Raw genomic sequence first — 19,524 nt, 5'->3', positions numbered from 1 at the left:
TACCACAGCCATAAGCAGAACTCTAGGCCCCCACCCACCCTCCCACAACCAGGGCCAGGGTGTGTGTGGAGAAGGCAGAGCCCACAGCATGAGGCGCCAGGCCAGGCCCCACTGGGACATCTCGGGGCCCAGGACCCCATGGGCAGGAGGGCCCCCAGGTGTTGAGCATCTGCTGAAATCACCCCCAGCTGCCATTACCTTCGCTGTCGGAGACCACGCAGTGGGAATCATCCAGGATGTAGCCTTCCTCACGCTTATATGTGTGAGCCCGTGGGCCATCCTTGATGTGCTCTTGGACGTCAGGCATGGAGTGGCTGGAGCAGAACTGTGGGCAGGTGTCTCCAGGAGGGAGGGTGCCCCCGGCAGGGCGCGGCCGTCCCAAGGGGCTGACAGGGCTCTCCTCTTCCGAGGCCTGGCTCCGCATGGGTGGCCGGGCCCGGCTGTGGGCCATGCTCAGGGATGAGGGCTTGGGGCCCACTTTTTGAAGTCGCTCCGCAGCCTCCCGCTCCCGCTCCCGCTCGTATCCCCTGCCCCGGCCACTGTAGTCGTGGCTGGACAGCTTCTCCCCACTGTACGCAGCTGCCACCCGGGACCGGCTGCTCCCGCCGTATGTGCGGTCCTCCTCCTCCACTGGGTCCCGGCTGGATGCCCCGTAGTACCTCTGCTGCTCATACACGTTCTTCTTGAGCCCGTAGGTGATTTCGTCCTGGAACTTCCTGCCCCGGGCAGCCAGGCCGCTGCTGACCGCAGGGGGAGGGTAGGAGGCCAGGTCTGACTCCACGTCCTTGGCTTCCTCAATAGGCGAGAACTTGGAGATCTTCTGCTCCATGCCCTGCTTCCGGTGTTTGCTGCGTTTCGAGGAGATGGCTGCTGGGGCCAGGCTCTTGGAGGGATGCTTGGGCCCCACGGGGCCCGGACCGTACTTCTCTGCTCGAGCCCCATGGCGGTAGTCGCTCTCACCGTAGTAGTGGGTGCTGCCTGGTCGGCCGTCGCTTTCCATGCTCCGGTGATGGCCGCTCTTCCCACGGGGGTCGTAAGAGTCTTCCTCAGATTCTTCCTCCCCTCGGCCATAGCAGCAGGGCAGTGTGGGCCCCTCCAGGACACCTGGCTCTCCCGCTTCTTTCCCTGGACGTCCACTGCTGCTTGGCCCCAGGGGCTCCAGTCGCTGGCTATCAGGGACAGTGGAGGTACTGTCCTTGGTCAGCTCACTGATGTCATCGATCATCACATAGTTTCGAGGGACGTTCTGCTCCAAGCTGGCATAGTGTGAGTCAGAGGGGTAGGTGTGGGCTGGGCTCACGCTGCTGCGGTCACCGGCCCGGGGCAGCTCTGTGGACTTGCTTTGCTCATAGCTGCTGCTTACCGCTGGGCCACTGTAGCTGGTTTCAGACAGGGCTGAAGACATGGCCGCGACAGGGCTGGGGACCACTTCATAGTTGGTGGGCACCTTCTGCTCCAAGTCAGCTAGTGATGTCTGGCGTGGCTTCTGGTGGGGGGCACGGCTGTCAGCCGGGACTGGGAAAAGGGTGCTCTGTGTGGTTGGCATGGGTGTTTGGGCTGCATAATGGCCTGAGGGACGGAAAGCCTGCTGGCTTGGCAAACCAGCCTCAGCAGGATAACTGGTGCCAGGAGGAAAGGCAGGTACTGGGTACGTGCTAGGGCCAGGGTAGGTAGGTGCTTGGTGGGCTGGGAATCCGTTCGGAGCTGGCCCACCACTGCCTGCAGTGTACTGCGGGGCCGGAGGTGGGAACCTGGGCTGCTGGAAGGCAGCGGGGCCAGAGGGGGTGGCGGGAGCAGCAGCGGTGACTGGGAAGTCTGCATACTGGCCAGGAGTGGCACAACCCTGGAGCCGCAGCTGATTGAGCTCACTGTCCGACAGGTAGTCACGATGCTCACCGAGACCACGCACGGGCGGGTAGTCACGGCCACCCCGGTCTTTGGCTAGCGACTCTTTGCGCTGCGTGATGCCCAGCTCCAGGTACTTGAGCCTGGCGTCGATCTCCTTCTCCTCCTCGTCCAGCTCTGCCTGCTTCTTGCGCAGTTTGGTGGACTCATGCTCCACCAGCCTCAGGTCCCGGTCCAGCTCCCGGAGCAGACTGGCCTTGGTGGCAGGGACAGCGGTGGGCCCCGCCAGCCCACGCTGCAGCAGGCTGGCTGCATACAGCTGTGGGGGGGCCTGGCCAGCCAGGGGCAGATGAGCCTCCTCTGGAGGAGGGCTGGGAAGTGTCCGCTTCACCTTGCGGACCAGGCCGTTGGGTGGCAGCGCCGACACCTGAGACAGAGGGAAGGGCGGGCAGCACTGAGACCCAGGGTGTGAGTGGCTTGGCGGGGCACAGGGTGGAAGAGCCCTGGCTTTGGCTGGGGTGGGGGCTGGGTTCCATACTGTTGGAGCCCTGATTCACCAGGCAGCCTCGAGGCCTGCCCAGCCCACCCGCTGGCCTGTGATCATTTTACAGGCCTCTCCTGCCCAGTGCTCTGGGCCACAGGAGGGTAGGGAAGGAGCAGGTGCCCCTCTGTGCTGCTCTCTACTACTGGCCTGGCTCTGAGAACATTTAGTGCACGGTGGCTCTGAGAATCCCTGCACATGTCCAATGGGCTTGCCCCCCTCCGCCTTCCACTGAATGTACTGAGGTGAGCAGGGTACAGGTTTGGCTCTGGATTTGGGTCCTAGCAGCTGTTGGGGACCAAGGTCAGTGGAGGGACGTGGACAGGAATGGAGTGGGTCCTGGGCCACCGGGTCCCTAGAGGATGATGGGAAGGGACACATGTTGGCTGTATGTCAGTTGCAGCAGGCTCTGGGTCCTTTGCTGCCTCCTGCCCTATTCCTCTCTAAAGTGACATGCAACTCCTCCAGCTGCCCTGCACCACCCTCTGCCAAACCCTCTGGGCTGTGCTCTCAGCCTGGCCCCCAGCTCCCTCCATAGCCCTGTCAGCCTACTACTCTCTGGGGCTACCAGCACCCCTCTAGGTCCTCCCCAACCCCATTTCCTGCTGCATGGCTTCCTGGTCAGGACTCCCTAATGCTGCCCGCCACAGGGCCCCCTCACCTGCCCCGAAGCTCCACATTGCTGGAAGGTTGGCCCTGGGTCCTCCCTTTGTCTCTGGCTCATAGCTTTCCCAGAATGCCCCAAGCTTTTGGACTTTTATGGACCAAAGCTCCAAAATACAAGAGACTGACATCGGGCTTCTTACATTTAGGCTTGCCAAGAAACTACATAAAAACCTTCCACCTACTCTCATTGTATGTCATAAATGATAGTGGGACCCCAAACCTCAGAACAAAGGGTGGGCCTTTAATGGACAATTTCACTTTTGGAACTCATTGCTCTGTTGTCTGTCTTGTTATTTTGGCTGCATACTCTAACTGCTCATTGTGGTGTGGCCCCACATAGCCAGCTCATGGGACCTCTGTGTCCACATTAGCCTGGAACCAGACCACCTGCTTCTCTGACCATCCTTCCCTGCCAGCCCAGATTTCTGACCCCACCTCACCTCCTCTGGCCTGCACACACCAGGGCTCTCCACTACCCAAGCTTATCATCTCCACAACCCCACCTTGAGGCCCCACCTCTCTCCTCTGCATCACAAGGAAGAAATGGCAAATATGCCTCATGATGCCTCTGGCTCAGACCCCCTCCCTGGGGCCCTCTGCAGTCTCTTCCTTCAGCCAGCTGCCTACATTCTGCCCAGTAAGCTCTCTAAGATACCCATCTGTCCTGTCTCACCTGCCTAAAACCTCCAAAGGCTCCAAGGGCCTTTAGAAGAAGCCCATCCACCCCAGCTTGGGACTCAAAGTCCTTGGCATTAGGTCCTAGCCACCCCCACTTTCCGCCCATGGCAGTCCACCTCTCATAGTCCCAAGGCATCACTGGCAACTAAAGCCACAAACAAGGGTAAGTTTATGCTCCAGGAGCCCCTATCTAGGGGAGCAGACAAGTGTGTAAACAGATTTACTGAGGGCCAGATAGGGGCAGAGAGCGCACTGCAGCCCATTGGATGGGCCCTCAAAGCTACACCAAGGGGCTTGGGCTTCATGTGGGGCAACGGAAGCCAGGCCAGGGCTAAGGAGTAGGGACGGCCACAGGTCTGTGTGACTGATTTTCTCAGGAAACATGTACAGTAGAGGTTTGACGTGGAAAGGGCCAGGTTAAGGGCCTAGATCGGCGGGGGGCTAAGGAGGCCTGAAAGGGGAGTGGACTAAATATGGGCCTGAGGGGCAGTGCTGAGGAGAGCTGGAGGTTTCTAGTCTGAACGGATGGCTGTGGGGCCCATGTGTGAGCTTGGGTTTGCCTAGGATGTCCTTGCCAGGCTGCAGGCTCCACCACGTGCATCAAGGGAGGTTCAGTCCTCCACTCCTTCCTTTGGGCTTCTGGAGCTGGAGGTGACTCCATCCCCACCCCAGAAGAAGCCCTTCCCTGTGGAGCCCCCCAGGCTAGGCAGAGACCCCTGCCCCACCCTGGACCAGCCCCTGTGCCCATACCTGGCTACCCAGTCCCCCCTGGTGCTGGTAGAGGGAGAACCTCTCTTTGGCAGACTCCTCGGCGGTGGGGCTGAGGGGCTTAGGGTCAGACAAGGACCGCTGCAGGGTCTTCATGGGGCGAGGCAGCGTTTGTTGGCGGAGAGCGCTGTCAGCTGCGAAGTGCTTCTGGGGACTCACATGAGCCTTGTTCAGCCTCTCACTGGAAGCAAAGGAGGCGTCCAGGAGCCGGTGTGGGGACAGGGGTGAGACTGGTGAGTAGAGGACCTGAGGGGACTTGGGAGGCTGGCGGCTCACAAGCTGTGAAAGGGAGTCCGGGGGCAGGTGGGCCTGGTAGCCAATCTCCAGGGGATCCGGCTTCTTTTTTTCAAATCTGCCCAGGGGCCCTGGGGTGACAATCTGGATGCCAGGCAGGTAGGGGCTGATGGCAGCTGGCCCTACAAGCTGTGGCCCAGCCCCACCCTGGGCTTGCCCATCCGGCTCCGTCTGGCAGGCCAGGCTCTCCCCACGTCCAGTCTTTTCTGGAGCCGATATGTACCTGACGATCTCCACCTTGGGGTCAGTGGCAGCTGTGATGTGGATGGCTGGAGAGACCCTGGGCAGCTGGTCAGGCTCCGTCTGCACGGAGCAGTCGCTGATGGTCTGGATGCCCACGCTGCTCGTGGCTCTCGCAGCAGTGCTGGCAGTGGATGAGGCAGCAGCATCATGCTTGCTGTCCGAGCCAGAGTCCGAGTGGCGGGAAAGACGGGACCTTCGGCGGCGCACTGGCTGCTCCCACTCGGTGTTGTCCTCGTCGTCAGTCTGCACGCTGCAGTCAGCACTCCGCCGGACCCTGCGCCGCCGGCTCAGGAAGTACCGGCCCTCCCCGTCCTCGTCATCAGTCTGCACGCTGCTGTCGGCAATCCTCCTGACCATGCAGGGCTCAGGCCCCGACTCTGCCTCGAAGGTGTCCCGCAGGCGTGGCATTGAGTGCCGCTTCTTGAGGCCACTGCGGCCTGCCTCCCACTGCTCCTCTGTCTGCAGCGACATGTCCGAGGCAGAGCTGGGGAGACCGCGGTGCAGCACGGGCTCCCGAGGCTGCCCCAGCCCCTCAGGCCCTGCCACGGCAATGAAGGCTGCATGGGTCAGGGGCGGCCAGTACTGGCCATTCTGAGCCAGCTCAGTGGCCGCTGAAGGGGGCCCTCGGCCAGGTCCATCACAGACCACAGGGAAGGGGGGCTTCTGCCTCTGCTTTTGTTCCTCTAGCTGCTGTTGCAGCTGCTGTTGCAGCTGCTGGATCTGCTCCAGCTGCAGACGTTGCTGTGCCAGCTGCTCCCGCTGCAGGGCAAACTGAGCCTGCCGTTCCTCCTGCTGCTGCTGCAGCACATGGTGTTTGATGGTCTGCAGTTCCTGCAGCTCCCGCTGCACTAGCAGCTGCTCCTCCTCCCGGTGCCTCTGCAGCTCCACACGCTCCCGCTCGAGCTCCTCCTGCAGCCGCAGCTGCCGCAGCTTCTCCAGCTCCACACGCTCCCGTTCAAGCTGCAGCATCTGCTCCTGCTGCTTCCTCTGCCTCTCCTCCTGCGATGCCTCCTCCTTCTCAAGCCCTGGCCTGCTGGGGGCCCCAGTGCCGCCTGCAGGAGCAGCATCTACTGGTGGTTTCTGGCCAGCCAGGGGGGCTGGGGCTGGGGCTGCTACAGCCTCCTTAGCAGCAGCAGCAGGGGTGGCTGTGGAAAGAGGCTCTTCCCGAGGGGCCCCTGCTGGTGGCTCTGGCCTTGGTGGGCCCCCAGCCCCTGGCGCCTTAGCAGCAGCAGGTTTCCCCAGGTAGAGAGGACCCTCGGCAGGTGGCACGCTGGAAGCAGTGGGGAATCTACTTAGTGCAGGATATCGGTACAGCCCTGTGGGCCCAAGAGGTACCCGGGGGGCAATCATGGGCATGCGTGTTAAGCTGGTGAGCGGCACAGCTGTGACCCCACCAGATGCGTAAGGCCTGTACATGCCTCCACGCACCATGGGCCGCAGTACTGAGCCAGGCTGGGTGGTGATGGGCAGTGTTGCAGCAATCGGGGTGTTGATAGTCGAGTAGATCATGCCATCAGGGGCGCGCACAGTGGCTGTGGATGGCAGCAGCTGTCTGACTGCTGTTCCCTGGGCTGCTGCAGGCCTGTACTGGGTCAGGGTCCCAGGATTTGGGTGGCCCTCCGGGAAGGTGGGATTCCCAAGGAGGCCAGCTCTGAGTGGACCCAGACCCTGCGGGGCACTGATCCCAGGCCGGGGCTGGGACTGATACTGCATGAGGTCAGGGCCACCAGCACCACTGCCATGCCGCCCTCCATACTGGTCCATGGAGTCAAGGGCCGCGCACATACGGCTAATTTCGCGGGCTGTGGTGGCACTGTACTGGGCCAGGCTGGCCTCCTGGAAGCCAGCTGCTTCTCCCCGAGGGCCATACCTGTGGTCCGAGTAGATGTTTGACACTGAGCTGTAGCGCCGCATGGGAAGTGGGTGAGTCAAAAGATCTGTGGAATGACGCAGGTCCGTGAACGAGCCATACTGCAAGCCCTGCCCCAGGTAGCGTCCATCTGCAAAGCCCAGGCTATAGGACTGCTTCAGTGAGCTGAGGTCCACAGCCGAGTCTCGTCCAGAGCCCTGGAAAAGCTGACCCATCCTGTGGGCATGGTAGTTGAAGCCGGCTTCAGCCAAATTGGTGTCAGACATGGAGGAGTATAGCCTGCCAGGGAGGCCCTGTGGGTAGGGCCTCTGCTCCTCACGGGGCCCAAGCCCCACTACCCCCTGTGCCCGGTAGGTGGGGGGCTCAGGAGGCTCAGGATCCCGAGGATTGTAGAAGGGGCCGCTGCTTTGGCCATGTGGGGCACCATCTGCCACACTCTTCTCGGGTGCACTGGGAGCAGGGTGGAAAGTGCCTGTACAGCTACTGCCAAAGGGGAACTTGTAGACCATGTCACAGCATGCCAGCTGGCTCTCAGGCCTCATCCCCGTGAGGTCCATGGCACCCACTGGCTCCTCTGGGAGCAGTGTGGTCACAGTGCCTGCTGTGCCTTCGCCCATCTGCACCAGCACTGTGTGTGCCTTCCTGGCACCCGGTAGAGCATGAGACCGCAGCTCTGCAGGGGTGGCCCGGTGGGCTTCAGCACCAGGCTCTGGCACAGGGCCTGACTTAAGGCCAACACTCTGGGCAGTGCCCATCTGAGTGATCAAAACATCTCTTCTGGCCAGAGGTGCTACCTGGTTAGGCAGGTTATACCTGGCAAACTTGGCCTCCCTGGGTCTTCCCCGGGGTCCACCTCGGTACGGGGCTGTCTGGACAGCCTGCTCTACCTGCTTGACCTGGGCCAGGCACACGGGGCTACCTGTACCCTGGCCAAAGTCAAGCCGGCTCTGGAAGGGGTCTCCGTAGACCACAGGCTGCTTCTGCTGAGCCATGAGCACAGATGAGGCCACGGTGATGCTCACGGTCGTGGCGGTGCTGAGGAAGGCATGGGTCTGCTCCTGGGTGTTGAGGTTGATAACCAAAGGCTGTACAGCTGTCGACTGCCGGCCTGGGACTGGATCCAGGGCAAGGCCATACTTCCTTGCCTCCACAGCAAGAGAGGTCAGGTCCATGCCCTGGTCAGTGAGGATGATGGGGGTGGGCTTAACGGCAGTGCGGAGGTCAACTACGGCACTGCCAGGGGGCCTGGGACCTGGCTCAACCCTGGATGTTCCAGGGACGGAGGAGATCCGGCACAGGGAGATGTTCTCAGCAGGGAGGGCACCCCAGCCATACAGTGCCAGGGGCCCATCCGCACCAGCACTGGCTGCCCGCGGGAAGCCAGGTGGCCCAGGAGACTCCAAGGGAAGCTGAGACACACTCAGAGGTGTCTGGCTGTAGCCGTGGGTGGTGGGCTGGGTGTCAGTGGGGGAACACACTGGGGAGGTGGAGGCACTGGCATGTACCATCCTGGTCTGGCTGGAGGCATCTGACGCCAGAGTGATGACCATAAAGGGGCCCTCCTGAGAGGATTGCTGCCATACCAGGCGAGGCGTGCTGGGTCGATGTGGCGTTTGTGTGCCCTGAGCCACCATGGGGGACGAGGTGGGGGCACCAGGGCTCCGTGGCATGTCCGAGGCAGGGGTCGGGCTTGGCGTCTGTGTAGAGAACTCTGCTGTGGCCCTTGCGCCCAGCTTGCCAGGGGAGAACGTGGGGCTCTCTGAGGGAGAAGATGGGGAGAGAGGCGGGCTAGGGCCCGCGAAGTAGGAATATCCCTGGGAGGGCTGGGCAGCGCCGCTCTTGCCATCACCGACACGCAGGGGCTTCTCTCTGGCGGCCCGTCCACTGGCAGCAGGGCTGCTGGAGGCCTGGGGCAGCTCCTCAGTTTGGGATCCGTAGCTTGCAGTGGCCGGGCTCTCTCCATAGCTGTGGGCTGTGGAAGATGGTGAAGGGCTGCGCTCAGAGCCAGCTGGGGATGTCGGAGTCACATACCCTCGAGGCAGGCCAGCAGGACCAGGAGCCACAGTTGCGGTGGCTGAGGTCCCAGGGCCCTGGGGAAAGGATGTGCCGACCTCCTTGGAGGCAGAGCTGGGGGAGGCAGGAGAGCTGTGCAGCTTGAGGGGGTCCTGAGGCTCCTTTGCAAAATGCTGAGTAACTCGGACGTCAGGAATGACGCGGCCCCCACTGCTGTCTGAGGTGGCGGAGGTGGAAAAGGGCACAGGGGCAGCGAGCTGGGTGGGGCTGGTGCCGGGGGTAAGTGGACCCCCATTCTGCTTCATTGGGTCCATGTACGCACTCTCGGCATTCAGAAACTGCTTCTCCTTCTTGTCCTCGGCAAAGGCCAGGTCTTGCGAGGAGGCCTGCCGCATGCGGGCGATGCTCTGCGACGTCTGAAGGATCTCCTCGTAGACAGCTGCTCCCAGGCTGGAGGCAGTGCCCTCCGAGGGAGGTGGAGCAGCCCGGCCATAGCCATTGTCAGCGGTGTCCTGGAACTCAAAGGTACCCTGGGCCCGGGGGCCTACGGGCTGAGAAGGGAAGCCACGGGGCGCCCTGCCCCCAGCCGCCTGGCCCTGCTGCCGCTGGAGCAGCTCGGCCTTCCGCATCATCTCCTCATAGGCCTCCTCGGCGCTCTTGAGGGGCCGGCCGGAGCTGGGAGTGCTGGAGCTGCCCAAGGGTGGCTCAGTTGGCGAGTAGAGTGACATGAACGTGGGCAGGCTATACTCACTGCCCGACTTATAGAGCCGGGTGGGGCCGCCATCCAGGGCCTCGGCCTCCGAGTCCAGGGAAGGTGAGGGCGAGTATTCAGAGCAGGAGGAGCGGTGGAGCTCCTCCATCTCGGCTGCCTGCCGCAGCTCCTCCGTGGGGGAGGCGTCCTCGATGGGCGACAGGTTGCTGGGGGGTGTCTTGGAGCGCTCGCGCCTCCGCTGGGCCCGCAGTTCCTCCTTGTCACGCCGGGTCTTGCGGACTGTGCTGCGGATGCGCTGCTGCTCCACCTCCCGCATCTTCTCCTGCTCACGCAGCAACTCCTCCTCCTCCCGCAGCTCCTCCTCCTCTGAGGAGTCCTCGATGGTGGGCAGCAGGGGCCCGTGTGAGCGGTGCCTGGCCTTGCGCTGCTGTTTGGCTTCCTCTAGCCGCTGCCTGCGGCTGGGGCTGCTGTCACTGTCCTCCTCTAATGAAGACAGGGAGGTGGGAGAGGTGCCCGACGTGTAGCTGGGCGTGGAGGCCGGCAGCGTGGAGGAGTGCTCCCCACGGGAGCGGTCCTCAGGGGAGCCTGTCAGGCTCTCCATCTCCAGCTCGGGCTCACGGTCCAGGCCAGGGTCTGGGCCTTGGCCCAGGTCCAGCTCGTGGCCATAGCTGCCTGTGCTATTGAGCTCAATGGTCTTGAAACGGCGGAGGCCTCCCTGCAGGGCCCCGGTGCCATCGATGGCCTCTTCTGGGCCTTCCTCAGAGAGCAGCTCCTCATAGCCCGTGGTGGCATTGTGGGGCAGGCGCCTCTTGGGCAGTGCTTCTGGCTCTTGGCTGGACTCGGGCCTGGGCCTGGGGCCGCCCCTCTGGGTGCCATGTTTGGCCAGGCCGTGCCTGGAGGTGGCCGCACCCTCCTCCTCCAGGTTGTCTTCCTCAGCGCTCATCTCCAGGATCTGCCGTCGCATGAACTCCTCATCGGTCATTTCCGCTGCCCGTGCTGGGGGCTGCGATGGAAGAGGGGACAGGCCGCCCTCACTGCTGTCCTCCACATAGTCATGCCTCAGCCGGCTGCCCAAGTCGTCCGAGGACTCAGCTGTGTCCCGCTGCTCCCCCTGGCGCCCCCACTCCAGAGTGTCCCCCTCTTCCTCCAGGATATCCTCCAGCTCCTCGTCGGAGTCAAAGGCCTCGGGCATGAGGGACAGGGAGTGCGGCCGCCGCTTCTGCTCCCCACCACTGCCGCTGGGCAGCTTGCTGCGCTCGCTGCTGGAGGCGGGGCCCTGGGCCTGCAGGGAAGGCCGCATGCTGCCCACCTTGTGAAGCTGGGAGGGGCTGGGTGGACGTGGCCCTGTCACCCCCGCACTGTCCAGCTTCTCCACCTCCTGCTGCACCACACCTGTGATCTCGCTTTGGGAGCTGGAGACGCCATCAGAAGAATAGCCCGTGTCGCTGAGGCTCTGTGGGCTCCGGGACAGGTCCTGAGAGTAAGGCTTGCCCACCAGCTCCTGCAGCAGAGGAGAAGCAAGTGCTGACTTCCCACGGCAGACAGTTCATCGGAGGGAGAGCCCAGCCCTCTCCATCAACCCCAGGGTCCTAGAGAAGGGTCCCTCCACCTCCCAGGGATCAGAGCCCACTACCTTCTCCACTGCTCTGGCCTTGAACAACTTGCAGGCTCCACGGCAAACCCCACGCAGCCCTAGGTTTCACAGAGGAATTTTACTAGATCTACGGTAGCAAAAACCCAGCAAAGCATCCAACAAGGTGCCAGGCACAGGACTAGCCTATAACTCACAGGCTCCAGACCCACCACAGCCTCATTCAGGCATCCCTGCCCTACTCTGTGGCCCCAGGGACCGAACCCAGGCCTACATCCCAGTGGCCCCAGGGAGCCAAGCCCTTCCCTAGACTGTGCCACCTGACAGTTAGGGTCTTTGCAAAATGAATGGGACTGACCTCTGCCTCCCCACCCTTGGGGGCTTCTGGAACAGCTTTGACGACAGGGGTGGTGGGTTCAGTTCTCCGCACTCCGGTCTTTGCTTTAGGAGTCCCATGGGGCAGGGTAGTCTCTGGAGGTGGTTTCGGCACAGGCTCAGCTTTAGTTGGGACTCCTGTCTTTTTCTCCTGGGCACTGCTCGGGGCCCTGCTGGGTTCAGAAGCCCTGAGGGGCTTTGCTTGGGGGCTGGCTTTGCTGGGCAGGGGACTGGCCTTGGCAGGCACAGGGCCTGATGGCTGGCCCAGCCCCTGTGGCCCTTTCTGCTTCAGAGGGGTTGTTCCAGCCACACGGTGGGGGGCCCCTGCGGGGGGCTGCTGTGGGGTGGGTATCGGTAGGGGAGTCGGCTCTCCCAGGCTGCCCTCCAGTAGTCGCTTAGTTTGGCAGTTCAGACAGAGCCACTCGGTTTTCTGTAAGGAAATGAGAGAGGAGTGAATGAAATCATGAAGACACTGAAGTACTGGAAGGATATTTCCATGACTACTTTTGTAAACTTAAGAAGGAGAGTCACCAAAGACATGAGGGAAAAAAGAATGATAGATGTGTTGCCCCCTAATGACAGACTTTCCCATTCTTAGTGCACATACACAGAGTTAAAATGATGAACCCCAAAGAAGGGTCCCTTCCTTACTCCATTGGGAGCTTTCCCCATGGCCAGACAAGGAAGACTGTAAGGGAGGGAAGGCTACGAGCAGCACAGGGTCTGGACAAGAAGGGGAGCTGGGATTGCCGAGATTGGAGCTTTTCTCTGCCCTGCCCCAGGGAGCAGACAACCCCTGATGGCTGGTGTGGAGCCCAGGGGTGGAGAGCCTCAGCAGGCTAGGAACGGCATCAGATAGGCACCTCCTGGAGGGGTGGCCCCTCCCCATCTCTTGGCTCTTGAGCCTCACCCACCATCCTTCCCCACACACTTCCCAAGCAAAGGCTATGCCGGGAGGGTGCAAACTCCTGGGGCCAGGGTACGAGCTCTAGGAGATGCCCGACTTGGGGGCAGGTTGGGGTTGAGCAGGGGCATAGAAAATGCCACATCAATAATTCTGTCCTGGTTTCCTGCCCATAGAGCTACGCACATCTCTGCCCTGGGTCCCAGTGGAGGCCAGGCTAGGCAGGTAGCCAGGCCTTGGTGTATGCTGAAGGGTAGGTGCTCCACAGGCTTGTTACTCAGGGCCTTGAGACCATTGCCCCGAGATTGGAGCTTTTCTCTGCCCTGAGGCCCAATCCCATACCCAAGTCCTGGGCAGAGGGGTCCAGCTGTGGAGGGGGACCCTTCAGAGGGCCTCCATGGACTCACCCTGCTCCCTGCAGGATCCAGCCCTAAGAACTACTGTTGACTCCTTTACACCTCATCTGATGCTCTATTCACCAACCTCCTCCAACTCCAGTGAGGCAATGGGTGCTGGCTACTTGCTGGGCATTGCGCTTACTTCGCCTGGCAGGGTCCACTCCTAGACCCTGGGGAGAGCACTGGACAGGCTGAGACCAAGCCCCGAGATGGACAGAAGCATACAGTCTTAGCTAAGAATCCCACTCACATGCCCCAGCATTACCTAGGGACACAATGAAAATGTCCCTGTGTCAGAGAGAATTGTGAGATGGCACAAGAACCCTGGATAGGTGGGAGGGGTATAGGCAGAGGGCAAGAGAGAATTCTGGAAATACGCAAACAGCCCCTTCCCCAGCCCCAGGATCAGCATGCTAGGATTAAGATCTGGGCCCAGAGCGGCACTGGCCCAAGGCTTATACTGCCCTGACTCCACCTTGGGTCCCTGCACAGCCATCCCACATTAGGCCTCTCAAGGTTAGGCCATCTTCCCTGGCTCACCTTGGAGGCTGGCAAACCTCTGACCCCTGCCTCTGGCCTGCAGACCCCACCCCCGAATCAAAAGTCCAAATGAAGCAAGGGCACCTTGGAAGGGTGTCCTGGCGGGAAGAGGTAGACGGAATGTGAAGGGCTCAGAGCCAGCCTTGCAGCGACCTGCTTACCTGAGCCCTTGACAAAGCTTGGTACCTGTGGTCACATGCTGCCCCAGGCTCTGTTTCCTCCCAGGCTTACTCATGGAGGGACCAGGCTGCAGAAGGGGCTGCCCAGCGGCCCTCTAGCTCCTGGCTCTGCTATAGCCGGCATCAAGGAAGAGAGGGAGGGCAGGCAGGAAGAGGCATGTGAGCTAAGAACTAAAAATAAACACCTAGCCTGGCTGCTGAAGGCCCTTCTCCAGCTCTCTGGGGGTAGGGGGAGAAGGGTATAGGGCATTGGGGCAGGTAGGGGTGGAGCGAGGGGAGACCTGGCCCAGGCCTAAGTCTTCGGGGAATGTGGATGGGGTGGGAGGCAGGCCATGCAGAACCTGTGCCTTGGCTGTTCTCGTCTCTGCCCCCATCAACATGCCCCCACCTTGCTCGCTCACTCATCCCCTTGTTCATTCATTGCCTTGTGTATTCTCTCCTAGTCTCCCAGCCCCAGCCCCAGCCCCAGCCCCAGCCCTCAGGGAGCTGCTGCCTGCTTGACCCTTTGCCTGTCCCCTTCAGCAAGTAAGCAGGGGATGATCTGGGACCTGGGAAAGACAATGGGAGGCTCTGGTGACCACTTTTGCCTTGCCTCCTTCTGCCCAGTTCCTTTCTGGGGACAGGAAGATAGAAACCCTCAAGGACAAGCAGCACCTAAAGGTGAGAGGTGTGGGTGCACTTGGGCGAGTTCAGGTAATAGATGGAGCTAGGTGGGAGGTGCAGGTGGACATACCATTGGATGGAGCTAGGTGAGCTCAGGGTGAGGAAAAGGAAGTGGGTTGTCCGAGAGAGTGGGTAGGGAGCCCAGCCCCACAGGCAAGTGGGAACTGCTATGTCTAAGGGAGCCCGACCAGGCTGCAGTGGAAGCTGGCTTCCTCCCTGCACTGTCTGCCATCTCTTTATAGGAGGAGCTAGCCTACCTGTCAGTCTGGTTACAATGATACTAGACTGACAGACACCCCATGGCTGCCTGGCCCAGCCTACCCTCAGCCCCACTGCCAGACCAGGGGACAGTGGGTGAGGACTCCAGAAAAAATGGGTGCCCAGAGGTAAAGGGCCCAAGACTCAGGCCCTGGACCACAGGCACGGCCATCATTGGTGCTGCTGTTCCTGCTCTGTAACCCCGCTGCCCTTCCCAGTCTGCAGACATGCTTAAGCTCCTCTCTTCTGGGCCTCTGCATCTTACGAGAGGAATCATCCCTGATACCCCCAGCGTGTGCCTTTGTGGCCAGGCTGTGCCCTCCCCACGGCTCCCCCACCCCATGCTCCAGGACCAAATGTTTCATCCCCTGTGGGGCATCCCCCTCTCAAGACCAGGATCTTGCGCCGGCCACACGGTTGATTCACACCAGAGAGGCAGGGGCTGGTGGGAACCCTTTTTTCCCCACACAGAGACTCTTTTAGGACACTCTGGTTCCAACATCCTGGCTCAAGGGCTGACCTTGCATAAGTACGGGAGGTGTGGCATCTCACCTGGTTCTCACGGGAACCTACGAGGAAGTACTACTGCCCCTTCCCCAGGGAGGAGATGGGCTCCCTGGATCACTGCCCAGAGGCAGCCTGAGGCAGGTCTGGAGTAGATGCAGCTGCTGGCCTCTTGCCTGATGCCCCTGCGCAACCCCGGCCCCAAATAAACCCAGCCCAGCCCCACACATCACAGGGCCAGGCCCTTTGCCCAGAGAAGCCAAACTTCTCAAGGGCACGCTGGTATTTGGCAAGTACGATAATATAAGGAACTGGCAGTGTTACTGTAACCATTCCAATTCCACTCATCTCTTCACAGACTCTGTTTTGAACTGAAAGCCAATTAAAAATTAAGCCAGAAGGTACCATTATCCTTCCGAAGTTAAATAGGTAAAAAAATTTGGAATCAACAACTCTTAATTATGAAATGACTCACTAAATAGCACCATGGTTATTTTTCCCCCAGAGGAAATTTCAGTGGGAAAAGGAACCTAGCTCCACTGCCTCTTCCATTGTGTGTTCTGGACTCTATGTCTAGAGAGAAGGTAGAAAGATTTTTGAAGCTCAGAAATGCTGAGGAAAATTCCCAACCTGGCAGCCCAGGCACTTGCTCCGGCCTCAGGTGTCTGGGAAGTGTCTGGGAAGGAGAGCCTGGCAATGTCTGGGAAGGAGAGCGAGGGCAGACCTAACCTGTGGGGCCGGAGAAGGACCTACTGGCCCTGCCACCTCACTCCCAGGGCAGGATGTGTCTGGGGGCCCTGCTGAGAAATCAGGAGCCTCTAACGAAGACCACACCAAGTGGGTCACAGGGAAGAACCAAATGGATCCAAATGCCAAGCGGCCATTCGCTGAGTTGCAATCAAGGAAAGCCCAGTCTGGTTACGGCCTCAGCAAAGAAAAGCATCAATGTTGGTGCAGGGGAGAGGGGGGACACACCAAGCACCAGCCCCTCCCCACCAGCCCCTTGCAAGACCCAAGGCAGGCAGAGCAGAGGTAAGGTTTTGGTCACTGTCTGGGTGAGGGAGATAAGGGCTTGGACTAGGCTGTGGCCTGAAGATGAAAAAGCCAGGTTCTAGTGACAGTGGGAGGAAGAGCCAGCGAGGCATAGTTCATGGAGTGGATGTGCGTGAGAGAGGGGAAGGATGACCCCAGGCTGCCAGCATGCATCTCTGACGGTGGATGGTGGCTGGTGGCACGGTTTCCAGTTTCTGGTATGGGAACCACAGGCGCTGGTATCATGGCCACCCATCCACACCTTCCCCAGGAGCAGCCACAGGTGCCCTGGGGATAGCAGTGGTACCAGGCAGAGCCATGAGGAGAAAGAAGAAAGTGAAGCTGGGCCACCCTCTGATTATCATTTTGAGCAGGAGGCAGGGAAACAGGGCGCAGGGTGGGAGGAGCTAGGACCAGGATGCTGAGCAGCTTTGCCGTCAGGCCCGTGGAGGCAAGGGTGGTCCTGGCCAAAGAGGTTGCAGTGGAGCAAGACATGGAGACAGCAGGTCATGGAGGGGGTGAGGCAGAGGCAACACTGGCCATTGAGAGGCAGAAGCTCCGGGGTCCAGGAAGGCAAAACCAAGCAGCTAATGAGAGATTTAGATCAGAATCCAGACACACATCCAGAGCAGCATGTGACTGAGACACTTCTGCCTGGGCTGAGTCAGCACTTCCCTGGCCTGGCCCAGGGGCTGCTGAAAGGAGTTGTCGAGACCGTTTTCACTGCTGCACAGAGGTATTTTTCCCCTCTGTTCTGTGCATATCCTGCTTAATGAGGAAATGCAGGCCAAGTCTCTCGGGAATAAAGGTGCTCTAGGCTGGGCCAGTTCAGCAGTCCAGTGGGGTTCAGTTCCTCAGTGTTCGGGCACCCACCCAGCTGGCAGTGAGTGACTGCCTGGCAGTCCCTCCACTGGAGCTTCTCTGGCCCTTGGTGCCCCCCTGGTGCCCCGTCCCCACCCTGGCCAGCCAGGCCAGCGGTCCTTCAGTGAGCCATTGGACCTAGGGCTTGGGAAGGTGGCAGTGTGGGAACTAGAGGGCCACCTGGCATCACATGAGAATGTCATTTGTCTTGCTCAGGGTTGCCCCTCCTTGCATGTTGGGAAATATGGCAGCCAAAACAGTCTTCCTCATCACACTGGGCAGCTTCCAGAGAGGCCTGGCTCAAGGCAAGTCAGAACAGGTGCCACACAGACCATGGCAACACCATGTTCCACTCTACTGTCCCACTCTCGGCCAGCAGGGGTTGGGACTCCACACTCCCCTGACCAACATCAGCCATGCAAGGGCTCAGCTGGCTGATTGTGTGCAGGAGGAGGAGCCTTGGCTTGGCCGCCTCCTGACATGACAGCAGGGGACAAATCCACTTGCCAAGATGAGACAATCGCAGGCCCCAAGGCATGCCACAGAAGGGGACACAGCCACTTATGTCCAGGGCAGCCAAGGTAGGGTTCACCAGGTGGTCCTAAGTGGGTAGAGTGGGGAAGGGGAAGATCGGAGGCAGGCTCCAAGGCCAGGGCTGAGCCAGCTCTACCAGGGTACCTCCACACCACTTGTGCCTCCCAGGTGGGGCTCCAAGCTTCCAGAGAAACTGGGCCTCCTACTCCCTTCCACCCAGCTCTGCACAGTGCCCAGCACTTTTCCCTGGAGCAGGGGATCCAGAGAGACAGACCACAACCCCAGCACCCCCTCAAACTTTCCTACAGGGAAGGAAAGCATCTCTGAGCATCCCACAAGTAGTTCCAAGGAGAGCCAGGCTCACCCAAGGGAAAACACAGAACCAAAGACTGTGGCTTTGACAAGCAAACATCAACACCCCAACACCAACGACCTCAGAACGGGATGGAAGGAGGATACCACCTGGCTGGGCTAGGGGCTGGGCAATGGGATATGGCTTGCCCCACTGTGAGAAAACCTTCTGCCTTTCCCTGGGCATGGGCACAGCCCTCTGCCTAACAGCCCTTAACCCCTTGTGAGGGTCGCAGACCATGGGCCAAGTGGGACCTCAGGTTCTTCCTACCTGAACAGAGGAGGTTGGAATCTTTCATCAAGGTCATGCTCATGATAGCTGGGAATGGGAGGCCAGTTCAGGGCTTCCTGAGCCTGGCTACCTCTGGGACCAGCCTCAGGGCACTCGTCAGCCAGTCAGAGGCAGTGGGCACCATTACCCCATCCACTGTGCCAGTTAGTTCTCTGAGGGAAGGACAGGCCTGGGGCAGGGACAGAAAAAGAGCATAGCCCTCTGCAGCATTAGTAGTGTAGGGGCAGCCCCGCAACTGCTGCAGACCCAGCTTTCTGGAGCTCTTTCTGGCCCCTGCTCTCCCCATGTCCCCCATGACCCCAGTTCTCTTACCTCTACCAGATGGGGCGTCGGGTTGAAGCCACATAGGTTGCACACCTGGAGCTTGCAGGTGGTGCAGGTGTTATAGTTGGCTGGGCCCTTGCTGCCCACGTTGAGCTCAGCTTGGCACAGTGGGCAGGTGGCCTTTTCCTTCGGCATGGTCTTTGGCTTGGCAGCAGCCTTGGACACTGCCTGGTGTTCTGCTCTGCCAGGCTTTGGACTGCTTGTTCCCCCAGTTCTTGCCTGGGCTCCAGGCCCTGATACAGGACCTGTTCTAGCTGCAGGCTCAGCTTTGGCTCCAGGTGCTGGCCCCGGCCCGGGCCCTGAGCCTGGGGGTCTTGGGCCAGCCTCCTTGCTGGCATCACTGAAGACGATCTTGGGTGGCCCCTTGCTGGGGGCAGGCTGGCCCTGGGTGTCGGCCTCAGGCTGCACAGACATGAGGGTACTCGCCTGGGTCAGCAGCGATGCACCCAGACCAAAGAGCTTCCCAGTGAGGCCCTCCTGGGTCTGCTCAGCAGCACCAGGCCCAGAGGGCACTGTGGTGGCACTTTTGGCCAGGGTCTCTCCTCCAGGTGGCCTGGGCTCAGCCGTGGAAGGCTTGATGGGGTGAGGGGGTTGAGGAGACACCTTCCCCACCTCTGGAGGGGCGGCTGCTTGGGCAGGTGCCGGCACTGAGGTGGCCTTGGCTGTCTCTGCCTGGCGAGGGCCAGGCTGTGGTCCCCCTGGGCCCCGCAATCTCTCTTGCTCTGGCTTCCCCAGGGGCTGTTTGGCTGGGGAATGGGCCGGAGACAGGGCTGGGGAGTGCAGCTGCTGCTGGCTCTTGGAGCGAGGCGCCGTGGTCATGTCCATCCCCAGAGCCCTCTGCATCTGGCAGTTCAGACAGAGCCACTCCTTCACCTGAGGAGGAAGCATCATGGTCAGCAGGATGACCAGGGCTGGGGGCACCCATGACACAGGTCACTGCAGGCTCCAAGGCACCACAGCCAGCTCCCAGCACAGGTGGGAGCACCAAGCCTTCCTCAGATATTACTGGGCTTCCAAGGGGCAGGGCTGAGAGGGCATATAACACTGCCCTGTCTGCTAGGAGCTACCAGGCACGTGGAGCGGAGCAG

General features: G+C 60.8%; 1 protein-coding gene across 1 annotated transcript in view; it reads right to left on the bottom strand.

Annotated features, from left to right (window-relative positions):
• BSN (bassoon presynaptic cytomatrix protein) overlaps positions 1 to 19,524 on the bottom strand; it is a gene marked incomplete at its 5' end in the record, with an annotated part of 69,165 nt that overhangs the window by 8,659 nt on the left and 40,982 nt on the right. The window contains 4 exons of the mRNA XM_081159199.1: positions 199 to 2,272; positions 4,481 to 11,131; positions 11,580 to 12,026; positions 18,425 to 19,309. Of these exons, the coding sequence (XP_081015325.1) occupies positions 199 to 2,272; positions 4,481 to 11,131; positions 11,580 to 12,026; positions 18,425 to 19,309 (10,057 nt within the window). The remainder of the gene's footprint in view (positions 1 to 198; positions 2,273 to 4,480; positions 11,132 to 11,579; positions 12,027 to 18,424; positions 19,310 to 19,524) is intronic.

This window comes from Miniopterus schreibersii (assembly GCF_964146895.1).
Source record: "Miniopterus schreibersii genome assembly, chromosome: 15".
Lineage (NCBI taxonomy): Eukaryota > Metazoa > Chordata > Mammalia > Chiroptera > Miniopteridae > Miniopterus > Miniopterus schreibersii.
Note: the sequence above shows the minus strand (reverse complement) of the source record. Positions and strands in the feature narration are given on the sequence as shown.